Genomic DNA, 22,441 nt, shown 5'->3' with positions numbered 1-22,441 from the left:
AGAAAACGCGGAGTACATTATAACTATCTTGCAAACAATAATGACACTACATTTTAATTTGCTTTCGGTGCATCCCAAAAAGTATGCTACTGATCTGGAGGACGTGTTCCACTCCCACGCCATAAAAATAAGCAATGGCCACGCGTTTTTGCTGCTGTTCTGGCTTTTGCCTTGTTTGCTCTTTATGGCCATTGCAAAGAAGCTCTCCGTTATCGGATAACACGGATAATGGGCGTCGTGTGGCGGCCCGATTTAATATTTTACGACTGCCATGGCCTACAAACAGAATCGGCGAACCAAGCCCAACTCGGTCGGCTGGCCAGGGTCAAGTGCGTTTGCTTGTTTTTATGGGCTACTCGCACTCGCACTCGCTGTCCCGCAGGCGCACACGACGTATGCGTGATGTAGGCGTACATGGGTGTTCCATTGAGACGACGACCCACTTCCGGACGAATCCGGGCTTCGACCTTCCGGAATACGCCCGCCGAATGCTGATTCCCCCTTTGTTGTTTTCAGTGTGCTCTGCTTTATTTTTTTGTTTTTTTTTTTCGTTTTTTTGAGGGTGCTACGATCGGTGAATCTGAATTGCATTTTTGACTATCTGCATTGGCAATTAAGCAAAATGTGTACAACTTAATTTGGCAATTAGTTAAACAATGCGAATAGCGTTGGCTAATTGGCGGGCAATTAGCCGAGGGCCCTATAAATTGTTGCATCCACTGGGGATCATCAAAAACCCCTGAAATGGAGCAGTGGATCGGCTGGAGTATTGGCTTGTTGTGCATCCTGCAACTCCTGCAAGGAATTCGGGTAAGTTTATTCATATTCATCCTTATACTCTTTATTTTTTGAGCACAAAATACTTTATGTTTCCTTTGAACAGAATCCACTTTTACTATTTTTCTTTAATTTCAGAGCACCAACTACGAGGTAATCGGCGATGAGAAGACCCTGAATGTCCAGTGTGATGCCCAAGACGCCCAGGGAGACACATCGATCCGGGATATCTTGGATATTAGTGGCCTGACCTTCGACGTGGCCGACGACCTGGAAACTCTGCACTTTAATGGGGACATCAAGGTGTTGGTGGCAGTGCCAAGTGGTCCCATTGCCATGCAGGTCGATGTGTTTCGCTGGCAACGGAGCCAATGGCTACCAACTCCTCTTTCCCTAAAACGAGACAGCTTGTGCAAGTCCTTGAGAAATCCCGTTGAGATCTGGTTTCCCATCTTTAGACAAGTGCCCCGCGCTGAGTTGATATGTCCGCCCAAAAAAGGGGTGAGTTCAAAAAGAATTGTTTAGCTCTTAAAATTAGATTTTTGATATGATTAACATTAATAATCGTTATAATTAATTATTTTTTAAAACACCATAGTTAAAATATAATTTAATTTAAACGTAATTTTTATTCAATACTTTGTAAATGATTTATTAATGTTAATTTTTGACCACTTTCAGCACATTTACACCCTGAGGAACGTGACCAACCATGCGTTTGTGAATAATATGCCCCATGTGGACATTGCCGGGGACTTGAAGGCCGTGGTCCGCTGGAGCGCCGGTGATCTAAAGACCTGTGCCGTGTTCTTCTTCAAGGTCTACGCCAAGTGAGGGGGAGGGGGGCAGGGTGTAGGTGTAGGTGTAGGGAGCGGACCCTGACACTGGACAAGGAGATCTTGAAGAATTCCCGCTGTTTGCCTAGTTTATAGTACGCGGCTGCTCTGCTTTTATGACCTGATTTGGTAGTGTTTGCTCGGCTTCAATGGCGCGTCCCACCGTTTATGCCTCTAACTAAATGATTTGCAAATAAAGCGAAATATTTCATATTCATGCACTCGAAACAGAATGCCAGAAATGCTTACTCTTCCATTTGTCAGTTTCTCAGTTTTTTTGGTTATTTCTGGTGGCGCTGGCGATAAGCCCCATACTCGAAATGGGAACTTAGCCCAGTAATCCCCTTCTGGTATTTGCCAAAAGCTCAGATGCGGCGCCATCCCCAGATCACAGTCACCTCCACATCCACATTCACATTCACATCCACATCCACGTCCAAATTTACTGAACTCATTCGCAATTGCGCGTGACGATTCCTCCGTTTATGGCGATTTCCCCTCTTAAACTGACTTTGCAGATCTCGGGAAATTTACAATGTTTGCATATTCGGGTTCACGGGGTTTTCTTCTTAAATGAATTGTTAAATGCACGTGGTGTGCATTTGTCATGTGAATCATCTGTGGCTAACAGATTAAGCAACTTTCTATCCTGAAATGGAGAAATATATCAAAACTTCAGTTATATTTCCATATTTTTACGGTTCTAATTAATCATATGTGATTGATTCCTAAAGTAGATAAGAAATGGATAATAAATGTAGTATCCTTTAAGATTATGTCAATGTCAATCCATTAAATAGATTGGTTCCAATCTAGTTATCGCATACCGTAGATGATGAAATATATTAACCTGTTGGGAGTTGTTAACGTGTAGTTTCCGCTTTCCATGAGATGTTATAGAATACGAATGACTCTATTTGTTTTCTGGGCCTGCTATCTGTTTGCCTCGCGCAGTGTCGTAATACAATAAACAAGCGATTAGCTGACGAAAGTCAACTCACAACAAACGATAAATTTAAAATATAAATAGTAATAAATCTGCACTCGACCCGGCATATTCCGCCCGGTTGCACATTTAATTTTGAGTGCTGTTTGAGGTCGATTTTACTAGAACGGTCCTTACTAGAGGGTATTGGATTGTTCGATGCTAACTATACAAATTTACTGGCACAGCTGGCGGTATCAATATGCGATTGAGATCGTTGTGATGCGATTTCAATGCCCTGGACGAGACTGGAGAGAATACAGTGCGGTTCGGGACTGAAAGTCCAATAATACCTAATTGATGATTAAGGGTTTAAAAATCAAAAACATTTCCTAGATAAACTATGTAAAATTGAATTACTATGATAATAGTTGGTAAGCCTATATGTAAAACTCTTCCTATTTAAATTTTCTTGAATTAAGAAATATTTAAAAATATAATTCCCATTTGCAAGCACCTAAAATGTATAAGATAAGTTATAATGATGTCCCCATCGTTTTCTCATTTCCCAATAACATAACCATCCTGCAACGCAGTGTTTTAATGCAAATTTCGAGTCGAATGCTCATGCAAATGCAATATAATCGGAATTCATATGCATCAAATACAATGTGTATAATAGTGGTCACAGCTGATGTGAGCCGATCGAATGTGTTTGCATCATAAACACCCGTATTAACTAACCGGCCACAAAGACCGCTTTGAACTGGTGTTGACCCGATCTCACTGGATTCAAAGGCTAGAACCTTATATGGGTTATTACTGAACGTAAGTCCATTCTCAGGAGGTGAAAAGGGGATTTGTAATCACCTTAATAATACATAATCCCTGAATCAGAAGATTATCAGTAGAATGCGTTTGAAAATTTTTAAAAATATTCAAGTATACTTTCATTATTTTTTTGACCTATAAAACATTAAATGTATCTAATGGCGATGCAACATAGTAACATTTTTTGTCTTTTTTCAACAAAATTATTTATTTTTGCTGTCACGATAAATATCAAATTTATATATATAACTCCCACTATTAATGTTAAAATTTCAAAAGAAAAAAGCGCACGCGTTTCGAGACTAATGTGCGTGTATTTATTCCAATATATAAGTATTTATTTTTTAAAGCTATATTTACACATGTATCTGTATCTAGAGCTGTAAGTGAAACTGCATCCCATCCGTTGAGCTGTATCTTTTGGATTCGTGAGCGACATTTAATGCTTGCTAAACGCAACGCTGACATTCTATTTATTTGCATTTCGTAACATTTTTTCTTAGTCTGCTTTTGTTTTTTTGTTTTCATATTTACTTAACTTTTACTGTTAGTTATATAAATGCGATAAATAAAGGCGCCTAATTCATGCAATTCAGCGACATGCATATATAGCAGTGCGGATCTGAACGATGTGCACACAGGGTACTTGGCTACTGTTCCGTGTATAACTCTATAAACTTTGTTTGTTCGCTCGTTCTGTTTATTTGCCTGTTTGCACTTAAAAACTATTCTCTCGAGGGTGGCAGTACAAATAATTAAAACCACGGGATGTATCTATCTGTTTTCCATTACAAAATTAAACAACGCAAGCCCTGGGATTAAATGTAATTTTAATACTTAAACTATTCTTAGTTTTAATGACTGCTTACGAAATGGTTTGCTTTTTTAAGCCATAAAACTGAATAATTCCTCTTTATTTGTGCACAAACAAGTTGCTTATTTTTAAAAGTTTATTCTTTGATTAGTAGTAAAATTGGTAAACATTTATGCAAGACCTTTTAATGATTGCGTGTTAGCTTGTAATTTTAAAAGACGACGGGATTCTTAAGCCCTGCTTAAGATTACAATTTTTTCGTAATCAGTTTAAAATTGTCTTTTTTAAGTACCCCTTGAAATTTAAATTAAATTTTTACAGGTGTTTGGGAAGAGGGCAACGAAATTCCTTGGAAATTCCCTATCGAGGGCATTCAGCCCATTGGGTTCGCTACTCCACAATCATTTCCTGCTCTCTGACGTTGCACTTTTAATTTGTCGCATGTCGTTGGCGTTACGCCTACTCTCCAAAAAAACACCACTCATCCCCATCCACCGACAACCACCCAACCACCCACTCTCATTTGATTAAATAAAGAAACAGCATTTAATCAAAATGAGAAGAGCAAACACGTAAAGTACACACTGTATGCCATTCGTTGTTCGCATTTCGCTTATTAAGCAAATAAATAAATGGGAAGAGTATTAAATTAATTAAATAAATAATATTTTCAGGAACAAATAAATAAATAACACATTTTATTGCGCAAAAAGGCAAACAAGTGAATGTGGAGACGACACGCAAATGGAAGATTCGGTTTTCGATGGTCAAAACATGACTGAGAGTCGTTTAGTTAGTTAAAATAAGGTAACAAGAAATGCAGCGACCATTAAATACCCATCATAAAACTCTTATTAGTAATAACAATTATCTTTAAATGATCTTTATCTTTTGAAAAAAAACTGGATCATCAGGAGATAAACTTTGGTGTTTCTAGTTTTTATAAGTAGTTCCCTAAATCTGATCAAGAAAAGATGGTGGAAAACGCTTCCTATACCCTTGTGTAATACCGAAAATTCCCAGGCTATTACTGATTCCGGATCACGGAGAACACGGAGCACGGAGTACGGATCACGTGACCTTGACTTGGACATGCTTCGCTGACTTGTCTTTATTATTTGCCTAAACCATTTTCAATTAGTTGTATGCAATAATTGATAGATTAGCTAAATATGGCAATCATGCAAGCGCTGATGAAGGTTGTCAGACTTGCGGGATTGCCGGATAGTCGGATTGGCAGACTCCCTTTCGGAGCCCGGGTAATTTGTCCGTAATTACGGCCATCACCTAATTGCCCAGCTATCATTGTGTAAACGGGGCGGTAGGTATAGGGAAGCCGCTGGAACCCGATCGGCGATCATTTAGCCCGGCTGAGATCACTCCCACATCATGGCTGAGTGAAGCTCCCTCAGTGATTACCGATCGGCCAGTTGATTGAGTAATTAGGAAGTGCACAGATCCCTCATCCAAATCAGGCAATGGTTTCCATATCCGAGTATCTGTATCCAAATTGATTGCCTCAATCATAATGTATTTTTTGAATTAAATATTTTGTTACAAATCAAAAAAGAGTCTGTGCACTGATGCAGCAAATGATATCCAATGGACACAAGCAATGCTCACATATTTTATTAGTTATTAATGATTGCAAGCGAACATAAATAAATTCAATATTGTAAATAATAATTTTATTTGCATTCCCTTGAGCTATTTTCCCATAAAAGTGGCATGGGAAAAATCCAAATTAATTTGCAATCTTATCCATTTGTCTTCTTGATCTTTACAATAGCATTTAATTTTCATTAATCTGCATAAAGCTTAAAAATATTTTAACAACATTTGAAATGCTTCTCCTCCAAATTGATCACTAAATATATTTAATGATGATTCATCCTAGCATACTTTATACTAATGAAGACTAATGAATTCTAACTCTTTTTCTCTTCTTTAAGAACTTAATTGATTAGAAACTTGTTTAAAATTATGCCAAATGAGCGTTCTTGATTTATGATCAATAAATAAAATGTATGCCTTGAAGTTTTTGGTTGGATATTATTAAATTAAATATGGATGGGTGAGATTTGGAATATAAGTTTCGTAGAATGTGTGTTAATATCCCTGGTTTTGTCTAAGAAAATGGTTAATAGTTATATCCGGCAGACATATAGTAATTTGAAAGGAGAAAGATGTTGAAATTTGTAATTTAACAAATTCTTTACTGATTGTCGCTTTAAAGTAACATGTTAGTTCTAAATATTTGCTAACTGAAATTTCTATATACTTTATAAATAATGAATACAAAAGATTTGATTCAAAATGCTTAATTTTTGAGTCGCAGTGTAGGCGAAACGTATGAGCACGAGTATTGAAGGCGTTAAGCCCCCTTTTGTGAGCTTTGTCTCAAAGTGTTAAAGCAAATTGACTGCAGCCGCCCGGGCGTCATTCCTTAAACCCCTTAACCCCTGATGGCCAATGGCCATACACACACCCACCGCAAGTTGCCAAAAGCCAGCCGACCATGGCAAATAATAAAATGTAAGACACTCGACAAACAAAAAAATGGCCCCTCAAAAATGTCACATTTGCACAACTGATTAGCGGGGCGTTTACAGTGGCCCATAAAAGTTTTTGGATGCCGGGCGTTAAATTGCCATTTATGGCAGGGGAAGTTCACATTCTGGATGGCTAATCCGATAACTGGTTTCGTCCAGTGGCCAAGTTCCCTGGGAATCGCTTTCCATACATTTTATTGAACCTTTCGATTCGATTTTCTAGCATTTACCTGCGAACAGCAAACATTTCGGCATCTTTTTATACCCTTGCAGAGGGTATTATAATTTTGGTCAAAAGTGTGCAACGCAGTGAAGGAGACATCTCCGACCCTATAAAGTATATATATTCTTGATCAGGATCACCTCCTGAGTTGATATAGCCATGTCCGTCTGTCCGTCTGTCCGTCTGTCCGTCTGTCCGTCTGTCCGTCTGTCCGTCTGTCTGTTTCTACGCAAACTAGTCTCTCAGTTTTAAAGCTATCGGATTGAAACTTTGCACACACCCTTCTTTCCTTTGCACGCAGTATATAAGTCGGAACGGCCGGGATCGGCCGACTATATCCTATAGCTGCCATATAACTGATTGATCGGAAATGCCATAACTTTGGTGTTTGTAAAGTTAGGAAGTTGGGATTTTCTATGGGTTTTATATTTGGCCAATCAATCCGACCTATCAAATTTCATAAGGATCGGCCGACTATATCCTATAGCTGCCATATAACTGATTGATCGGAAATGCCATAACTTTGGTGTTTGTAAAGTTAGAAAGTTGGGATTTTCTATGGGTTTTATATTTGGCCAATCAATCCGACCCACCAAATTTCATAAGGATCGGCCGACTATATCCTATAGCTGCCATATAACTGATTGATCGGAAATGCCATAACTTTGGTGTTTGTTAAGTTAGGAAGTTGGGATTTTCTATGGATTTTATTTTTGGCCAATCAATCCGACCTACCAAATTTCATAAGGATCGACCGACTATATCCTATAGCTGCCATATAACTGATTGATCGGAAATGCCATAACTTTGGTGTTTGTAAAGTTAGGAAGTTGGGATTTTCTATGGATTTTATTTTTGGCCAATCAATCCGACCTATCAAATTTCATAAGGATCGGCCGACTATATCCTATAGCTGCCATATAACTGAACGATTGGAAATGCCATAACTTTGTTGTTGTTAAAGTTAGGAAGTTCGGATTTTTTATGAGTATTAAGAATGCATCATATGAATAATTTTGGAGAATATAATTTACAGAGTATTCTGCAAGGGTATATCAACTTCGGCTCCGCCCGAAGTTAGCTTTCCTTTCTTGTTTTATTTTGCGGTGGTGGAAAATTTTCGCCAAGTTCGCGGTTAATTAATATGCAATTAGAGGTTTATATAAATTTGCGCAATATACACCCAATAAACGGATTTTATTGTTTGTTTGACAAGTATTTTCAAATTTGTCTGTAAATTAGAGCAGAAAGATATTTCGTTTAGCAGGTTGTACAAATAGTTTAGCTTTCCATTAAATGGAAAAAAATTGTATAATTTTCTTTAAGATCGTGTTGGTTTTTTGTTGTTTATGGACCATCAACATTTAATACATTTAATATACGATTACGTAGCAGTGAATAATATTTGTTTTCTTTTGATAATGGAAGGAATTTTTCGTCTTAGGATGTTGTTAGCAACTAATAAACATATGCCAGTTTAAAGCTAATTTAAAAGTGAATCTTAAATTAAGAACTGATCAAGGGGCAAAATGAAATATTGGGTTTATGTAAGTTAAAGTGGATTTTCCCGCCTTTCCCTTTGCCGCAAAGATCAGAGATCGTGCATCCGACATGGTGGTCAGAATTCTTCTGGCGGCTCACTGGATTCAACTGGATTGTGTTTTGCCCGGTTTTCCTATCGAAGACCTACAATTGCTACTGCCACCTGGCACCGCTGAGGTAAGAGTCGGATATAGACATTTCAATTGAATTGAGTCAGTCATTGGCAATTAACACTATGGACAAACATACATTAGAGCCCGTCAAGAATTTAATTGCCAGCCAGGCAATCACCTGCCTTAATTGATCTCTCTCCCCAGATCTATGTATTCCCCAGATCGTAAGAGGAGAATGGATAGTGGATAATGGATAGTGGATAATGGATAATGGATAATGGAGAGTGGATAGTGGAGAACAGATATTTGGATCGAGATGGAAAGCATTGGGGGGTGCGGCTTTGGGGTCCCAGGAATGCCACCGCTTTGGTCTCCATTCAAAACCAACTCTGTAACAGGTTCACAGCAAACAAATCCAATCAAAGTGACCAAGAAAAATATGTAGACTTGGCTGGATAATCAGAACGACCTATAGATACTTTATGGAAATGATTATGAACAGGAAAACATTTCGCGATGTTCTGATTTATTTTGCACAATAAAAAAGAGTATTCTTACAAATAATTCACAGTTTTTTAATAATTATGTATCATTAAAAACTCCCTAAATTAAACAAATATTTATTTTAACTTATTTCATGGGCAGATTATATGATCGAAAAATAAATTATTTTGTTGCCCCAATAAATATTCAAGCTAGTTGAATAGTAAGGCTAATCATTAGTTAGCAGTCACTTTAGCAGAGTATAACTTTTCGTAAGACACTAAAAGCCTCTTGGTGTTCTTCTAATAGATTTTCAATATAATTAATTTAATAGAAATCGAGAGTTGGCAGAAGTAGTTAAGAGTTGGAATGTGATTGAGAGGGTTGAGAAATGAAATGACAGATGAAAGTGGCAGATGTTGAGAATGTGAAAGGATTGGAGAGATGGGGAGAAAGTCAGTGAACTTAAATGTCAATTGAATAATACGTATAGAATGTTCCACGAGGAGCGAAACTCGATTATTTTATTTTATTCTTATACCCTTGCAGAAGGTATTTTAATTTCAGTCAAAAGCTTGCAACGCAGTGATCTTTATAGCATAGTATAGAGTATATATATTCTTGATCATCACCAAGCTAGTCGGTCTAGCCATGTCCGTCCGTCTGTTTGTCCGTTTCTACGCAAACTAGTCCCTTTGTTTTCAAATTATTTAAATATAACTTTGTGAAAAGTCTTCTTTCTGTTGCAGATTTGTGATTTTATTCTCCAACATATATCACACAACATACAGCATTCAACAAGCAACAAGTTTCATGCAACATTTAATATGCAACATACAACATTGTACATTTTACATGCAACATTCAACATGCAACATGCAACATGCAACATTCAACATGCAATATGCAATATGCAATATGCAATATGCAATATGCAACATGCAACATGCAACATACAACATGCAACTTGCAACTTGCAACATGCAACATTAAGCAATCAACTTTCAACAATCAACAATTAAAAGTCTACATTTAATAATGCCACTTGGAAAATGTTAGATAACATCCATGTAATGTTTATGTAATGCTAATGTAATGCCAACAAAATGTAATCGTCATCCTGTTAATTTTTATCTCTCAATGAAATTATAATTCCCAATCAGTTCTAGCCAAAAAAATACGACCTATGTGTTGTGACAGCTCATTAATTGGTTCACTCGGATGTCCGAAAGTGTGAGTGTGTGTTTCTTCAGGGGATCCAGATGATTAATTTGACTTGGATTGTACACCAGGATGAAGGATCAAGGACCTTTTAAAGTATGTAGATTATATTATTATAAATTAAATTCACTTAATAAAGTTTCTAAATTCTAATTGCAGGTCACATGTGTGTGTGTGTCTGTTTTTATGATTGAGGAGCGCCTGAAGGAGGCTGGCAGCGATACTATCTTACTTTGACCGGATGCAGTGCATCAAGGATTTAATGGGGTATGTACCATTATTATAATAAATTAAAAATTACACCTTGTTTTTAAGCATCGAAATCGAAGTATAGAATATTTAATTTTTGTAATAGCTGCAAGGGTGTATAAACTTCGTCTTGCCGAAGTTTGCTTCCTTTGTTGTTTTCTTTTCTTCTGTAGCTGATTTATCACATTGATCTGCTGACCCTGCTAATCATGAGTTGCAGTATCGTATTGTTGCTAATCTTAGTCGCAAGGTTGTTCTTTAACAGAATGCATTCCACTTGGATAGACAAAGTCTTAGAACCTGTATCGTTCAGTTCTGCCTGGCTTCCTTCTCTCGGTTACACGACAGTTTTATAGGGTGGACCATTAATTATCTTTATAAATACATTACGTTTAAATTTTATCAAAAGACATTTACCAATGGAGAAAAAGTATTCTATAATGACTTTAAATCACTTTCAAGAGACTTAAGCTGTACTGTATATCCCGCACCTACTACTTCCAATTATAGTGACATATATCCGAGTAACAAAAGCTAAGGTGTTATTAAGTATTCTTAAACTAAGTATTCCATTAGTACTTAAAATGTTATCTACTTATTTTAATACATTTAGAATTGACTAATTTGTGATGCAACAGGTCGTATGCGTAATGTGCTAGAATATTTTATAAATATTATTTAACTTTGCAAATTTTTTAAAATTGGAATTATTTATTTAGTTTAATGAGTTAAGAAATATATAATGTTTTGATTACAAAGCACAAACCCAAAATTGAGCAACAGGTCGTATGAGTAATGTCGTACCTAATTTAATCATTAACATCTGTTAGATTACATATATTTTCTTTCTTTTTTGGTTCACCCCAAGCAGTCTGCTCTCTCGCTCTCTCCATCCAAGCCTGTAGTGCCATCTCTTTCACTGGCCACTGCAGAAACGTGCGGCGAGCCCAAGGCCAATTGGCAAATTGAAAGCGGAGTCGGCGTTCTAATTGGAGTCCACTTACAAGCACCGCTCCGCCTGCAAAGAATCACTCAGATATATTGCAAAAAAGTAGATAATTCAGAAATACAATAACAAAAAGAACAATAAAAGCAGGAACTGCGAACAGGGGCTGTGCGGATCAAGAAACTGCCAACCCTGAGACTCCGACTCCGACTTAGACACTCTAGTCAGCCGGTTCCACAAGTAATAACGCCATGTGCACGCATATGTACACATATCGCTTCTAACTCTGGTCCAAAGAGACCTATGCTTGTGTTTTCATTTCTTGCGACATGGACAATTTGAATTTCAAGACACATCTTATTAAAATATTCTTTGTGCCCCTGCTGCTCCTCAGGTTCTTTTTTTCCGAAGTAAACAAATCGGTCAACGGGCAACGGACTCGAGCACGTTTTTGCCAAAAAACGAGAAAAGAAGTTCATTTCGACCAACCAAAGCCTGTATACCCTTTTAAATATATTTTTATAATAACTAAAAATCTTAAAAAACTTTTATTTTCGGGACTTAAAAGAAATATGAAGTTGTAGAATTTATCTATATATTATAAACTTTTCTCAAAACTAAAAGAGTTATATAACACTAATAAACTAATAATTATAATGCATTTATCATTCAAAACGATCTCAGTTTGAGGCTTTGAAATTATTCTTATGAAGCGAATAAATGTTTTTAAATCAAATGCATTTTTAGTGGCGGTTGTCAATTTACCTCTGAACAAAATAAAAATACCCCCTGTAAGGGTATGCAAAAAAAAAAGAAATAAATAAAGCAGTCGTTCAAATAAAGCTTCCGCAATGGCAAAAAACTCTCGACTCTTCTTATCGTTCACCAGATGGCCTTTTTGCCTTTTTTCGCTCAGTGATGATGGCGCTTCTTCTGTTGTCAGCGGGTTGGGCAATTTTTCATGAGATCTCAAAAACCCCGACGAGTTCGAAGAACTCCGAAATCGAAAACATAAACAAAATCCGAGATATATAAAAATTTGCAAGCAAAATGGCCGACAGGTTTGGCTCACATTATAAACTATTAGAAGCGGTTCAGGTTAACGTTGGCCAACTTCAAGTCGGCCGACTGCAGAAGCAACAACAAAATCACAAAACAATAACAAAATACTGGCCGAAAAAAAAAGCAAACAACTACAAAAACAGCTGAGAAACAACAACAAAAGAGCTCGGATCACTGGTATTTTTAGTATGTGGCGCTGATTTACAAGGTGAACGGGTAAGGTAGCCAAGCCAGTTCAAAACCCCAGCGCGGGTCGCTTCACCGCCTCCCCTCCCTCCCCCCTCTACTTCGCCACCCCCTTAAACCCCTCCTCAAACCCCTTGCCATTTCAAACCCACCCGCTTAACAGCAAACATTTGGCTGGCGTATTTTTTGTAAAAATTCCTAAACCGATAAAAACCCGATACGAACCGTTTGGGATTCCGTACCACAAGCAAACGTCTTAATAAAAACACTTTTCTGCGACGCAGTTCAAATAATATATAATTTTTAATTAATAATTTAAGGAGTTCCGGAGAAAAATGAAAAACATTTTTCATTTCCAAGTTATTTGATTGGAACATGACAAGTTAAGTATATATTTTTTTAAATTAAAAGATTTGCACAAGAATTGAAGACATTGACATTGAACATTTCATGAAGTTTTTCATCAATAATTGCAGATTATTAGCCGAATCATTGTAGTCTTATCAACGTGACGGCAATCATCATCCATCGATTGTTATCGTTCAACGACGTTATCATTTTGGCCGCGTGAGGTGAATGAGGTTTTCCCAAAATGCTTAATTGCCGGTAATCGAACGAACCATAAACAAACTAAATAGATAAACTTGATTTGCAAAGGCTGGTTGAATAAAGGAATGTTATCTATTGTGCTTCCGGAAGTTAATTTAATATAATAGTACTTTAAAAGGTTTGGAGATAAATGATTACCTCTTTTATTAAATGATATTGGAAATAATTATTTTGAATATATTTGAAATGTGTTCCTTACTTACTGAGCATTAAACCAAAATAGATTTAAATAACGTTTTTTATTTGGTCAGTATTTGTTTGTCTCAAAAAGAGCATTTTAATGTTGCCGACTGCGAAACCGATATCTTGTTTTCTAATTAATGACGTCTGCAGTTCTCGATGTTTTCGTTTTTTTTGGAATCAAACACACAAAACCAGACACACAGAAGCGCTGGGGCTAATTAATTAAAAAATAAAAATGCAACTTAAAATGCTTATCGAAATTTGATTGAAAATTATTATCTTTATTATCAGGCGGCATTTGCGGCAGTGATTCATGCGTATGGATAGGGTAAAGATCACAGGGGAAGTACCCTCCGATGATCCCAAGCTGAAAACGGATTTGGAATTAATTCAAGATCATCCTATATGTCGATATAGTTCTCCAAAATTCCCTTACTTGTGCATATCATCTGTGAAGCATGCAGCTCGTGCCAAGTGCTCAATTGTGTGTCTAAATATAAACAATTATAAATAAGCGGCTTAGTCAACAATTATTTGTTTATTGTTCTGGCGCAATCGTCTTGATATTTTTTGATTTCGACTTTGATAAGAGCGACGATAGCAGGGGGTAAGAACTGCCTATAAATAGGAGTGGGAAATCCCTTGACCCGATCATGTGTCCAGGGAATGTCTCATCGTCCTTGGCCTTCACATACATATTTTTTTTTCCTACTCTCCTTCACTTGTCTGCCTTGTATTATTTCTGGTCTTCCCTATATATCCGGTTCAGTTGACTTTGTAGTTGACTTGGCCCTACAATATCCATGGGTAATTAATACCTCACTTGGATGTCAAACAATTATCTCATTCATTTCTATAAAAGAATAAACACACCATTCATTAAACTACTGTCAACTTTTTTTGTTGCTTTGTTTATTAATTGTTATTGTTGAATCAATACAAATTCTGTATATATTTGGGTTTGTTTGTGTCGCTATATCTGTTATTAAATCTTAACTTTTGAATATTTATATTGTTTAAAAACGAATTAATATTTTTATTTGACAGCCATCACTAGTTTCTCTTTATTATTCATCATAATATTACTATTATTTCAATTTTGAGCTCTATCCTTTTTGTTTTATAAACAAATTATAAGTAGAATTGCTATCTGTTTTTATAGTTATCGTTTTTGATTATGAACTTAAATTAGCTAAAATCTTTTCATAAAATTTAAAGATTTTGAAAAGCTAGTTTTAACCCATTTAAAAGCACACCTAAAATGTATATAATTGTTAATCATTATTTTTATCCCCTTCTTAGTGATTATAACAAATAATAAAAAAAAGGTTTTAAAGTGCATCCCCGATTCGTGGGGGTCACCCAAAGTGGTAACCTTCCTTTTCGCTGCTCCCGTTGCTGTCCTTCTGTTGCTGCCACTGAATTGTTGATTGTTGAATGTTGTTTTTGGACGTGCTGCCACCAACGAAATTTCAATTGTGGATCTTTCGCCGCTTTTATTGTAATTTATCGACTCGGATGCTACGTGAGTGTTATTGAAAATGGTCATTTTGTTGGCGTTACTCGTACTGTCAGCACCTCTGGCCTACCTCCACCCATATTATCAGTACATATCTACATGTATGGTGCCAGGCTGGGTTTTTAAGTTTAATGTATTCAAACATTGAACTTTTATTTACTGTGCAAGTGACCATAATGATGATGAGGAAGGGGAGGGCGTGGTCGCAACGGTTGTTGATTACGCCTCCCATTTTTTTTTTTTTGCATTTTTGATTTGTAAACACTTTTTTATACTTTTATGCAAAACCTCAAGGAAAATGTACGGGTACAAAGATAAAAATAAATTATAATTCACATGCAAACGGCGAAGCAAATATATGTGAACAACAGAAAATATGTTAACAAGATATACTATGTAGATGAACGGAATTATAACTATTTGGCTCAGATTGTAGCGGTTGAAAACGCTGTCAAACTTACATTTTTTACAGCTCCCACAAACTATTGTGCTTTCTGGTTATTTATGGTATTACAATTTCAGTCCCTCAGTTTTAAAGCTATTTGGATCAAACTTTGCAAAAAGTCTTTTGCAGAAATGGCTTTGCATAAAAGTAACCAAAAACCTGAACTTTTAAGCTCATAACTTTTCTAATTTTTGACCGATTTTAGAGTGGTATGCCTCTAAAGTGTCGTGATTTAATTGCCTAAACATCTGCGTTCAAATTTTGGATTGTAAATTTTGGTCGATTTTTTTGTCATTTTTTATGAATAACCTTTCCAAATTTCCGAAAAATGGCTTTGCAGAAAAGTGACCCAAAACCTGCACTTCTAAGTCCATAACTTTTCTATCTGTAGTCCGATTGTAAAATGGTATGTCTTAAAAGGATCGTGTACTAATTACCTAAAAATCTGCATTCACACTTTGGTTTGTAATTTTGGATCGATTTTTCTCACATTTTGATGTTGTTACCCTTTCCAAATTTCCGAAAAATGGCTTTGCAGAAAAGTGACCCAAAACCTGCACTTCTAAGTCCATAACTTTTCTATTTGAAGTCCGATTTTAATATGGTATGTCTTAAAAGGATCGTGTGCTCATTACCTAAAAATCTGCATTCACACTTTGGTTTGTAATTTTGGATCGATTTTTCTCACATTTTGATGTTGTTACCGTTTCCAAATATCCGAAAAATGGCTTTGCAGAAAAGTGACCCAAAACCTGCACTTCTAAGTCCATAACTTTTCTATCTGTAGTCCGATTGTAAAATGGTATGTCTCAAAAGGATCGTGTACTAATTACCTAAATATCTGCATTCACACTTTGGTTAGTAATTTTGAATCGATTTTTCTTACGTTTTGATGTTGTTACCGTTTCCAAATTTCCGAAAAATGGCTTTGCAGAAAAGTGACCCAAAACCTGCACTACTAAGCTCATAACTTTTCGAACTGTAGTCAGATTTCAAAGTGGTATACCTTTAAGTGCTCTTAGTTTATTTCCAAAAAAAATCTGCATTCAAATTTTGGTTTGAAATTTTTGGTAAATTTTTTGTTCTTTTTTGAAATTTTTGAAAAATAATTTTTAAAACCGTTAAATACATATAAGCATATTAGATAAACGCTGAAAATACTTTAGAAGTAAACAGTTCTAGTCACATTTCAGGAAATCAATAATTAACTAATGAATTTAGCGGCAACAAATTTGTAATATTAATTATAGAAAACCCAATAAATAATAAAAAAGTCATAATGCCATTAACAAAAAAAATGGCTTGTACGACTTTAAATGTATAACTACGTATAATTAAGTTAGTGCGCAATAAATGGCTGAGGGTTTTACTTAATGTGTTAAAAAGGCAGAGCCTCTTGCTAAACTTAGAAATTACATTCCAAGTAAGGCAAAAAGAATTATATTTAAGCCCCACCCCAAAACCCGTATAACTTAAAAGATAGACGGGCAATAAAATGAACCAAATTACGGGGAAAACGTTGAACATTTGCTGCGCCACATTCATAAATAACCAAGTGTTTGGCACATTTTGATGGATCGGCAGTCATTTGTCATAATGCCCGAATAAAAGCCACAACAGAAGTGCCGAAAATAAAAACCGGATTCGATTCTCCCGGCAGAAGACAGGCCTCCCCCAGACGGCCCTCGCAAAAACAATTCCCCAGGCCCCAATTTTCAATTTTTGGGCTCCAATTCCGATTCCTAGATTAAAACAACAATGGTGTATAATACGAAATAATAAAATTGGTTTCGCAAGACGAGACTTTTCATTGATTGACGATAATTAGGCAAGGGTTGAAGGGGTTTTGACCGGACGGAGGATGAGCACTTAGCGATGCCGTGTTAATGGTCCACTCTAATGTCGTTCATTAATTGCTGCGATGACTGATCACTCGGAAGGCTATGCAAAGTCTGGTCTGGATTACGAATTACGGATTTTGGATTATGGATTATGGATTTCACCTGGCCCAGCTCAAACAAATATGGATATGGAGCTTATCAATTAGATAGTTCGCAAATTGCTGCTAATTGCAATTTACTTTGGGGGGAAATAAATAATGTGGAATTATATTGGAAAAAACTAAATAGTTTTCTCAGCCTCCCCTGCTATTTGTTTAATTTTTTGCAATAATATTTACATTTTTATTTGCGTTTTTCACGTACTTTGCTCAATTTTTCTTCTTCTTTATTAATACAATTTTTTCATTTTTTTTTTTAAGCAGCTGTGCTAATTTTTTCCCGCTATTGTTTGGAAAAACTTACCCTGAGAGAGTCGAACAACGGCGAAAAAAAATACAAAATAAATAAATATTAAGTACATAAATGGTGTTTACCGCCAGTCGGAAAGAGTTTACTACGTCAATTTGTGTGGCGTGTGGCGGGGAAGGTCGTGAGCACGGCTTCGGATCGTATCTAGAATATCTCGAATATCTCGAATAATACCCTCAAATGTATCTGGAAGTAACATTGTATTGTCCGCTTTTTTTTTTTTTCGGCGGGGGAGTTTGTGGGTCTCGACATTGAAATGTAGTTCGCATTTGATAGTCAAGGTTCCCCCTGTTCTTTTGATTATGAAACACTTTTGGGGGGCGGATTGTTTGGGGCGGTGCCATTGATCTATTCTGGGAGAAAAGCGGTTGTCAAGTGTTTTCTTTATAACGCTCATTGTTCGACTGGAACTTCGTGTAACACCTGAAATAATTGCGCGCCTGAAATTAAGTTCTTATTGGGCGTGGCTTGAAATATCACAAATTAATATTTAATAAAGTTAGAGGCAGTTTACTCTAAAACTAAGTTCTTTCTTTCTTTTTAAAATTTGTAATGATTTGTTTATTAAGATATTTAAGTGTCAATTTAAATTCTCAATTTAATGTTATTTTAATGCCAAATTCAAAGTGCGATTTTTACACAATATCTCAAATAAATCACTTGGCGACATTTTTAGCTCGAATGGTAAGGATGCATAAAAGATGGCCGAAAAGCTGTTAACTTAATGAGCCATAATTACAAAATAATAAAATCAATAAAATGCAATCAAGTGGAACAGACCAGAAAGCCGCAGCCAATATCGGTTATATATATATATGAATATATATGTTTTTATGAACGGCCTTGCGATAAAAGAGAGAAGTGGACAAAAAAACCGAAATTCAGCTTCCATTGTTGACCAATAAAATGTGGCATAAAAACACTGGACAGCGAAATAAAAATTGCAATTGAAATGGATCCAAGCAAAAAGCGACATTCTTGTTTTTGGGGTGTGGCTGCTGTTAATTCAAGATTTCAGACTGGCCACCGACCACCGACCACAGAATATTGCGCATACGCCACGTGCAGCCAAGTGAGCAATGTCAACAAAAAAAAATAAACGCAAGAAACGGTTTAGAAAGGTCTTACCAACTTGTCAAACCAATTAATTATTTTTCCGTTCTGAATTATGAGAGGAGTGGAGCTGGAGCTGCATTTTTTATACTTTGCAGCAACTTGTTTACTTACTTTTGTGGCTTACAAAAATTAGTGATGTAGAATTATTAAAAAAAAATACTTTATTTTGGTTGTTCTTTTCGTTATTTCAATTTTAATTCGTTTATGGTGATATTTAAACATTTTAATTTAATCTTAAGTTCATCGAAGTGTTTTTTAATTTGTATATTTTCTTTTATAATATTTCCAAAGAAATAAAAGCCTTCTTAAAATTTTAGCTGGAAAAACAACTTGATATTTGTTTGGTTCTTTTGCTGTTTAATATTTTAATTTATCTCGTTATGCTTTTCCTCGTGCCTTCTTATTTACTCCAGTCACTAAACGGGCAAACTACCTGTCGCGTTTATGTAATTGTTTGCCTGGCCTTTGTCTTCGCTGTACCCCACCACCGCCCCCGTCGCGCCACAGTGGAACCTGGTTAATGTACGTCCTTGACCATCAGTGCTGTGCTGCCAAAAACAGCCAAGAAATGACTTTAGCCGAAAAGTACTGACGTTGACGCGTTTTGGCCGTTCTTCGGCATGCAACTGCAGGCCATTTCGTTTCGTTAAGTTTCGTTTCGGATCGTAATGGATCGTATGGTATCGGTTTTTCGGGTACGAGTCCGAGTGGCCAGACCAGTTTGCGATTGCATCGAGAGATTTATTTATAGACACTCGAACTGGCACTGCACCGACTGCACTGGCTCTTAACCTCCATTTGGGACACGCGGCGTATGAGTTATGTCGATTGCGGTTCACTGCAAATTATGCGACACGATTTGCAAACACCGGCAAGAGGGGTACCTTATGCGATTGCCAAACAAGTGGTTATGGCCTGAACAAATATTCTGTATTTCTGGAAAACAATTTTGGGTAAACATATGTACCTTCATTTTTTTTATACTCACAGTAAACTTATTTTTGTCCTACTTAAAAAACAACAACTAGGCTTTAGCTAAGAAAAAAGCCTGTAGGTATTTTGCAGCTTACTAATAGTATAACCAATCTTCAGATTTATTTTGGAAACATTGAGTGGCTTGTAAATAATATACATTCAATTTATCTACAATTAAATAGACATTACTGTGTTTTATTTTCACAAAATTAAATTAGTCGAAATAATAATGGAGTACATTATTAAGTGTAAGAACTCTTCGAAAGCCACATAAATATATTCCCACTTAATCAACTGCCTTTTCATATAAGAACCTACCCATATTTCGCACTCCTAACGGGTATTCCTTAGTCGTTATCCTGGGAAATGTGAAAGTTCTGGAAAGTTAAAGAACGCTGTATCATAATCGTATTTAAGTCGGCTTAATGCATTTCTTCGGCGGCCATGCCAATAATTTGTGGCCTTTCGGGGGATCTTCTTAATGGCCGATTCTGTGTTTCTTTGTCAGGTGCTGGTGAAATAAATGTCCGTAAATCAGCGACTCTTGTGTCGCATTTTGGCCAATTGGTTAGTTTTCAGTGTCCGTTTGCCGATGCCCGCAAATCGTCTTAATGTGCTGATAACCAAGTCGGGCCGCCTTAACTTAGTTCGACTTAACGCCAGCCAAGACAGCCCAAACCAAGCCAAGCCAAACCGAAGCGAAACCCAAATCCAAATCCAAACCCAACCGATCCGAACTGATCCGAACGGTCCACCGATCCACCGATCCACCGATTCTAGTTTCAACCGGCATTAAGCGGTTTTGAGCTGTTTTCTGTTTTCATCGACGTCTCGAACGCCGTCGCCGCCTTGCCGGTTTTCAACAATATTTATTTACATACTCTTAATGAGGGTACTCTGCTCACAGTTCGGTACTTGCCACCATTTGCCACTCTACTCCGATTTGTATTCTATTTTTATTCCAGGGAAGACAAATTTTTTAGAACTTTGTTATGCAACAGCCCTGGAAGTAGTAAAAATATCTTTTTAATATTAAGCCAAGAGGTTGGCTATTTTTGTTCCCGATTAAATATTTTCTTTTAATAATTAGGGAAGTCTAAAAATTAAACCAAGTTATATTTCCTGTCAATACTTTCTTCAATATTTTAATTTTAAATTTTATTAAAATATAATCAGTAAAGGTTTACTGGATTTTCCTTAAATAAAATAGATTAACTCGTTTTTCTTTATTCTTTAAAAATGGTCAACCAATCTTATTAAAATTGGGCTATAAAATTTAAAGTTAATTTCACTGAAATGTTTGGTATCTTTTCAGCTTTGACTACAAATAAAGAGACTTTTTGAAAAAATCAAATTAGAGTGCTGTGTAATCCTTTTTCAAGAAATCATTAGTTTGTGTTAGTTATGTTTACTTCATTCAACTTTTAAAGGTAAATCAAAGTATCTGATAAAATACAACGACTCCATTAACTTAAGTGCCAAAGATACAATATATTATGAACTTAATGTATATACACAATTTTGTAAAATATTGTATTGCTATTAACGACACAAACACTTCAATTTTAGAATGGCATAACCATTTACTTAGTTAATAAATTGGGTTCAATAGACGCTAACGCCTTGACAATTTTCCTATTATAATAGAGATATTTCCCCGCAAATTACGCAAGAGTATCTAGTATTTTTCAAATAACCAGACCGGGTCTTTCGCACTTGTTCGTGTGGCTCTCTTTCTGATTGGGATCGGATCAGATCGGATCGGATCGAAGGGGCTAAGCCGAGCTATGGACACAGACAATTGGAAGATTGATGGCTCCGCCGCAGCGCTGGCTAATGACTCAAAGCGGGCCGATACTCCGATACCATTCGATACCATCCTAACTGTCGCTCCAAGTCCCGGTCCCAGTTCCAATCCGAATCCCAATTCCAATTCCAAGTCCAATTCCAATTCCAATTCGATCTAGACTGAAATACCGTTGCGGCCCGTGGACTTCTTGGCTCGCGTGCGTGGGCTTAAATGGATTGGGGTTGGGCAATTGGCATTTCGAGTTGGGCCCGTCGCAAATCCAGTTGCGCCGCAGAAAAATTCTAATTGAAAAAAAAAAACAAATATATATACATATATGTATGTACCCAACGAAATAGTTTAATTTTTCATCGGAAATAATTAGTATTTAAACGGCTTGAACGATCAGAAATTCCCATACTCAATCATCTTGTGGCCTAAGATTTCTTTTGTTATAAAATAATCATTAGGTTTCGTCTGGGCTGGTGTGATTTATGTCATTTAGTTGAGTTCATTATTTAGCCATCTTGATTGACAAATGATTTTGAAAGCTGCTAGAGAATTAATATTTAATTAACTGTGACTTGGTAAATAAAAGAGAGAACTTACACTTGCTTCTTTTTATTTATATTTATAACTTTCAACACTTAGCAGCAGAACATCATTCACTGTAAATAGCAACAGCTGTTTAAACCGTTTAATGATTATTTACAATATTAACGAACTGTTTACGCTT

The 22,441-nt window shown here is 36.3% G+C and overlaps 1 protein-coding gene across 1 annotated transcript; it reads left to right on the top strand.

The window, feature by feature from the left end:
* Nucleotides 1-656: 656 nt before the first annotated feature.
* Nucleotides 657-1,785, top strand: LOC108048331. The gene is given in 4 exon segments (XM_017128890.1): nt 657-737; nt 739-810; nt 916-1,278; nt 1,459-1,785. Coding segments are annotated over 4 exon segments (669 nt in total). The 3' UTR covers nt 1,612-1,785.
* Nucleotides 1,786-22,441: the final 20,656 nt, after the last annotated feature.

Source organism: Drosophila rhopaloa, unplaced genomic scaffold, assembly GCF_018152115.1.
Source record: "Drosophila rhopaloa isolate 14029-0021.01 unplaced genomic scaffold, ASM1815211v1 contig_3, whole genome shotgun sequence".
Taxonomy (NCBI): Eukaryota; Metazoa; Arthropoda; class Insecta; order Diptera; family Drosophilidae; genus Drosophila; species Drosophila rhopaloa.
Note: the sequence above shows the minus strand (reverse complement) of the source record. Positions and strands in the feature narration are given on the sequence as shown.